The 6939-nt window shown below is 34.0% G+C and overlaps 3 protein-coding genes across 3 annotated transcripts; all 3 read left to right on the plus strand.

Moving 5' to 3' along the window:
• Positions 1-2040: 2040 nt before the first annotated feature.
• Positions 2041-3469, plus strand: LOTGIDRAFT_171596 (hypothetical protein; the record flags this gene model as incomplete). The annotated part of the gene is made up of 2 exons (XM_009047800.1): positions 2041-2086; positions 2196-3469. The coding sequence occupies 2 exons, from the start codon at positions 2041-2043 to the stop codon at positions 3467-3469; spliced, it is 1320 nt and encodes a 439-aa protein (XP_009046048.1).
• Positions 3470-4356: 887 nt separating this feature from the next.
• LOTGIDRAFT_171597 (hypothetical protein) lies at positions 4357-5118 on the plus strand (the record flags this gene model as incomplete). The annotated part of the gene is made up of 1 exon (XM_009047801.1): positions 4357-5118. The coding sequence occupies one exon, from the start codon at positions 4357-4359 to the stop codon at positions 5116-5118; it is 762 nt and encodes a 253-aa protein (XP_009046049.1).
• A 353-nt stretch (positions 5119-5471) lies between these two features.
• LOTGIDRAFT_171598 (hypothetical protein) lies at positions 5472-6455 on the plus strand (the record flags this gene model as incomplete). The annotated part of the gene is made up of 1 exon (XM_009047802.1): positions 5472-6455. One exon carries the CDS (start codon positions 5472-5474, stop codon positions 6453-6455), a length of 984 nt encoding a protein of 327 aa, XP_009046050.1.
• Between the last annotated feature and the right edge of the window lie 484 nt (positions 6456-6939).

Genomic DNA, 6939 nt, shown 5'->3' on the forward strand with positions numbered 1-6939 from the left:
GTAGTAAGAAATGATCAAGGTATTCTGACACTGCATATGACTCACTACCACAGTCAGATATAATCGGNCGGCCTTTAGGGATTTTATTCGAGATAAACCACTCCTTGGTTGGATTCTTATGGATTTTAGGCAAAGTGTAAAAATGTCTCTCGCGACAATCAGGTTTGGCAGACAGATAGTCATATTGTTTCTGTTTGAGATAACTAGTTTTGACTAAATCGGCAAGAATATTATTAATCATGTTAGCAGTTTCTTTGAAAATTGGTTTCGGTAAAATGGCATAATGTTTAGGATTATTCAGTTGATTCTCTGCTTCTGAAACGTAATCCTCCCTATTCAGAATGACACAACATGAACCTTTGTCACTCTTTTTAATAACAATGCTATCGTCTTTCTTAAGTAAGTTTAACGCTTCACGTTCCACTCGTGTGAGATTAGGCTTTTCGTGTGTTATGGAAAGGTTCACTGTTTGGCTATTCATGCTAGCAAATGCTTTCAATATTTCAGGATGGATGGCGGCCTGAGGGGGTGTCCACGTGGATTTAGGAATAAACATTGTTCAAGCACCACGTGGGGGGTGGTTTCGAAAAAAATATGTGCAGCTAAGATTTCGTTGAAATCGTTCAATGGATGGTCGGAGATAATTCAAGTTAGCTATCTTTGGTGTGGGAATAAACTTAAGTCCACGGTCTAAGATTGAATGCTGAAGGGGTGTGAGAATTTTGCGGCTCAAGTTAACTACAGTTTGGCCTAGCGGTGGCCTCTCAGTATTTTTATCCCCAGTAATTAGTTTAAAGACTTACTCGATGCTTGAAGCTGGTGTATCCAAAACAAATAAATGCTGTTTGCTGTTTCTGGAGACCAATGAAGATTATCAACTGTTTCGAATTCTTCTTCGTAGGGTGGTAAGATTGTTGCGCTGTTGATACTGGACTCCATCATCATGTTGTTGAGGGTGCTGAGGTTCTGTTGTGCTTTCTTCGAGATTTTATTTGAAATGGGTATACATGTGAAGAGGATTTTGGAGTTTGGGAAGGTTTTGTTGGCTGTGGTGATTAATTTCTGGGCTTGGTTAAAGGAGGTCTTTGGTATCTGATCACGGTTGTTGAGGCCTACATGAAGAATAATGGTAGTAGGTTTGGGATCATGGTCGTATGATTCCAGGATTGACTGTATGTGATGGATTTGGGCACCGGGGTAAGAATTTATTTCGGTGTCTGAACTGGTTTTGGTAATTCGATTCAGGTTAGATGATCCAATTATTAAGGTTGATTTCTTTAGAGCAGGTAGTTTCCATAATGATTTGTCCTTGGTTTGGTGATAATACGGTTGGGTAGCGGATATAATGGTCGTCGACGGTGTGATTGGTACTGGTTTGGTAGTTGTTAGAATTGTGGCATTGGGAACGGACTGGGATCTGGTTCGAGGAGGGGAAGGTCTGGATACATGTCTCGACTTGGATGGAGACTGAGGGGTGGTTTGCTGGTCCAAAAACGCACAGAAGGAAGAAAGGTTGGCGGATCCTGGATCACGTGGTGAAGATTCAGATGGTGTGGAAGGGGAAGACGAGTCTGAAAGTGAAAAGAGAAGGGGTGTGCCCTCTCTACGAGAGCGTTTACCTATGTCTGCTGGACTAGGGGTAGGTGAACTTCGGGCTCATTTAGGGGTTTGGTTCGGCAGCGTGGTAGCTCTAGATGGTGCAGGTGTAGTGTCCATTTCAGTTGGTAGAGATATGGTTACTCTGGTTTTTGTTTCGTTGATTGTTTGGTAGAATTTGGAAATTACAGCTTGAGTGAGACCTTTCCCATAGGAGCGACGGACCCAGGACAGGGCATGAGAAACGATGCGGTCGACGGCAGGTGATGATAAAGACTTGGTACGAATGGTGGTCAGCTTCTCTTGAAGTGTGGTTTGGTAATGGTCGATCAGGACCTGCGTAACCTTACAGAGCCATGTCCGATTGAGGGATCTAATATTCGCGTCGACAGCTGATGTTTTCATTGCTGGACGGATAAAACTATCCAACTCAGAGACTCGGCGATGGGGTGGGATATAGCTAGATGGGTTGGTTGGTGGTCGGAGATTGGTAGGTGGTAGAGGTCGATGGAAGACAGGGCCGTTGTAGGGTACGTGATATTGGTTTGGTTGACGAATAACGAATAAAACTGAGTTAATTTCATTAATATCTAAATTAGAGGATAAGATTGCAAAACAAAAATTAGACATTCAACCATTGATAGATAACATTCCAGATGAAGATACGTTTCAACAGGAATTAAATGCTCTGGAAACTAAACTTAACAGTGAATTACAAAAAGAACTAACAAATATTAAAAAACAAATACAGAACATTGATATTGTTATTCAACAACAAATGCAAAAGATAGATGATAGCGAAATCAAAACCTTTATTCATCAACAAATACAGAATATTGATGATAGTGTTATTCAACAACAGATAACCACTATTAATAACCTAGTTTTAAAACAGGATAAAAATATAGTCGCATTAGAAAAAAAGTTTCTCAAGAAAGAATCATATTATTTCAATCTTCCATTTGGAAAATTGAGAGATTACGATGCTTCTATTACTGATAATATTGATAAATCAAAAGACTATGAATATAAAAAATATGGATTTACAGTAAATATTAGAGTATATTCTCCAAGTAATATTGATCACCCCCACGATATTTTAAATCCAGATGTTCATAAACCTTATCAACCAATAAATTTTGATTTCCGAGGAAAACTGATAATTGAAATAACTTTCCCTTTTCAGGTAAAAGTTGATTCATTCTTCTTCACACAAGGCTTTCGTGCACCTAAAAGAAAATTTAACGCTAAAAAAGTTCTTCAGTTTATCAATGGTACAAAAAATGTAGAAACTAAAGAATATGAAATTAACGACAAAAACAACAAGATTAGTCACTCACATGAAATTAAAACGAATGGACAATATATAGATAGGTTTAGAATGTTAATCATACCAGATAATGAAAAAGATGAATTTACATTGAGTGATTTTGATATGATATTGGAGACTGAAACTCCACCATCAATGAATATTATTAGAAATCCAGAACCACAAAAAAAAGATAAAAGCTTTTATGAGTTTTTACGAGCAACAGACTTTGAATACGTAAAACTATATTTTGTTGATAATGGTAAATTTACCTCAATTGATATTCATAAAAGTCAACAAAAACAAAATTTTTTAATAAGAGATGATGCATATGTTAATATAATAATCTATAATGAAAAACCAAAATTTTCAGTTCATCTGAATAAGATTAATGATTCGAAAGAACAAATATCTTTAAAAGTTGTTATTAATAAACACCTAGCAGCTTTATCAGAAGTTCACTTAATTAAATTACCTAAAAATGGAACTCGAAAGCGGACAAAACTACATGATAGAAAAGCAAAACGAACTAAAAGAAAAACTAAAACAATTCAACAAATGTAGAAAAACATGGAGTAGAATCGATTCTGTTTTCAAAACATTAAGTACAGTTTTAACAATAGGGATAACGGTGGCAACAGCCGTAACCGGTGGATTAATGCTTCCGATCATCGTCCCAACTGTATTAGCCGCGTTCACTGCCGTTCAAACTTCATCTTGTGGTTTGATTACTTTAGGTTTTACATCAAAACAGAAAGCTCATTATAAAAGGAAAACAAAAATTTTAAATACATATCTTAATAAATTGTTTATATTTTTCGAAAGATCGAGAGAAGATAAGAACATAACCATTGAAGAATTAGAAGAATTCAATGAAATTTATGATAAATTTGATGTAGAAATATCATCAATGAAAGTTAAAAATTCCTAGTTAAAAATAGTTGCTTTAAAAATATGAATAAAATTGAAATTGTAGACGATAAAAAATTCATATCAATGAAAAAAATTGATAAATTCATATCAAATGAACTTTTATCCGATGTTATTGACCTTATCTCTGATGAATTTATAACATTTAAAGGGCAAATTGAAATAGTTGGAGAGATAACTCAAGATGGAAAATACAAACAAGACATGAAATTTGTAGGTTTTAATACCAAAACTTTTGTCAATTTCTTCGCTGAAGTGGATGAAAAATCGGATGCCTCCGATTGGTATTTCACAGGAAAAATGATTTTCCATAAAAACAATTTCAAAGAAATAAAAAGATCAAAAAGGGTAGTGGTGCTAGCCTACTCAAAAAGATAAAAGAATATATCGGTATAAATTGTTATATACCGAGCGATGGATGCTGCTTTGTAAAGTGCGTTAATCGTGTTTTAAACGAAGATTACACGAGAGAATTTCAAGATTTCATCAACACTTTTTCAAAATCAAACAGAAAAGGAGTTATGACAACTGCTAGAATCTGCGAATTCAATAAGAAATTTAATACTAATTTTCAAATTTATATGCCCAAACATAGACATTTTCAACCAAAGAAAGTAACCGAAGAATTAGATTGGGTTTTTTATTTACACAAAGAACATTTCTGTTTGATAAGAAGAAATAACAAAGCTTTGGGCATTAAAGAAATAGAAGATAATTACGATGAAAACGTATGGAGAACTTGTGAAGATGATAATGTGGTAACGCAAGTTTCACCTCTAAAACTAAACGTTTTTCCAACCATTCCCGATTATTGTTTATACGCATGGCATTGCGAAACCTATTGCGAAAAAGAAACGAATAAAGCCATTCCTTATTGTTGTACTTTAGTCAATTTGGAAAAACTGAGGAAAAGATTAGATGATTATAATAATTATTTAAGTGATTTAAGTGATTTTAATGAGACTCTAGATTTTAAGCCGTCAGATCCCATTTCAGAAGAATATTACAACATACTCATGACTAATATAGTAGAAATATTTGTAGGTACAGATTGTATAGATCAAATGTTACAACGTTTAGGAAAAGTAGATCAGAAAAGACTAACCTTAATTTCCCATAACTGCAGTGGTTTTGATAACTGGATCATGATCAAAAACGTAAAAAAACTAACACAATGCCCTTTAAAAACAGCTAGAGGAATTCTGTCTCTATCTTTAACTAATTCATTCACTGATGAAGATTTTACAGAAAAAATGGAAAAGACAGAAAGAAATAAAGGGTAACTCTAATTATTTGCAAAATATTAATTTAACATGTTCCTATCAACATGAAAAATCTAGTTTAGCGGCATTTTGCAATATTAACATCCTCGATCTTTCTCAAATTCATCGGTAGATTAGATGAATTTGAGAAAGATCGAGGATGTTAATATTGCAAAATACACTAAAGATAATTGGGAATCTTTAAGACCCGAATGGGAACCTTACGCTAAAAGAGATACGTTATGTCTCGGAGCTTGTTTGATAAAATACAATCCAGCAATGAAAAAAACTGTCTGCCAAAACGTGTCCAATAATCTAACGGCTCCTTCTTTATCTTTAACGGTTGGTATTATTTATATCATTACGATAAAGAAATGGTTGAAGAAGAATGGTATGAAACTACTAGAATGGTTCCGAAACATACGGAAAAACAAAACGTAGAAAAAGTTTACTCGCATACTCACCCTTTTATAAGATATTTTATCAGACAAAGTATTAAAGGAGGAAGAGTTTCGGCAAATCGAAAATCATTTGAAACGGATAAAATGAATGAGATCTGCGCCATATTAAAAGAATACAATGAAAGTGACACTGAAGGAATAATAGATTTATTCAAAGAATACAGTGTTAACCCAAATGATAAAACGGAAGTTCACGCTAAACTCAAAGAACTGGACTATTCTAAACTGATGGCATTTGACGCTAATGGGTTGTACGCTTCCGCCATGACAGAAGGTGAATATCCTAAAGCGGAAAGTGCAAGAGCGTTTCTACCAGAAGAAGAAAAAGAATTTGTAAAACTCTTCAATAAACAAAAATTCAGACCTAGAACTGCTATTTTAAAAGTCTGGTTTGAATATCCCAAAAACATGTTCTTTCAACCCATACCAGCTAAAAATAAAATAACTTTTACGAATAGAATAGGTAAGAAGGAAACTGGCACTAAAATCAGATTCAGAAATGGTTTCTGTCACGTTTTAACATCGGTTGATATTCAAGAAATAGTGAAATCAGGTGGTAAACTTATTAGAATATTAGATTGTATGGTATACGAAGAAAATTTTAAAACTCCACCATACAGAGATTATATTTTAATTTTGAAGGAATTAAGGAATAAGTACAAAAAAGAAGGAGATATGGTTGCTAGTAATTGCATGAAATTATTAGGTAATTCCTTATACGGTAAATCTATTCAGAAGGATATAAATACATCGAGACATCTATGGAGTGAATCGACTTTTAAAGCCAACTTCGATTCACACGTCAAAAGCTATGAAAAAGTAAATGATAGTCAATATATAGTTGAGATCAATGAAGAAGAAAAAGAGTTTGTTCCTCCAAAGGATTTACTAGATTAACACCCGCTCATTTAGGTGCATTCATATTATCTCACAGTAAACAATTTCATTCACGTAATAGATGGATTTTATAAGCCGGAAATATACTATACAGATACTGATAGTTTATACATTTCGTCTAGTAATTGGGATAAATTAAATGAAGCTGGGTTGGTGTCTGAAAACGAATATAGCAAAGGGAAGAATGATTATGGTGATGGTGGAATCATATTTGGTTTATATTTAGCGCCAAAAGTAAAATAAAATATCATTCTAATTCCGACGGTATTCTAAAAGAAAAGAAAACGTTTATGGGTTACTCTAAAGATAAGATAGGCGTCGAAGATTATATTCGATTAGCTAGTGGACATGACGTAACGAATGAATTTAAGAAACCTTGGGTAAAAAGTTTTACTGATGGAATAGTTATACCTAATGAAAAACAAAAGAAAGTTTTCAGAAGTTATCTGAATCTCGTTATGAGAAAACACCGGACAATGAAGGA

The sequence above is a fragment of the Lottia gigantea genome (assembly GCF_000327385.1).
Source record: "Lottia gigantea unplaced genomic scaffold LOTGIsca_117, whole genome shotgun sequence".
In the NCBI taxonomy this organism is placed as follows: Eukaryota; Metazoa; Mollusca; class Gastropoda; family Lottiidae; genus Lottia; species Lottia gigantea.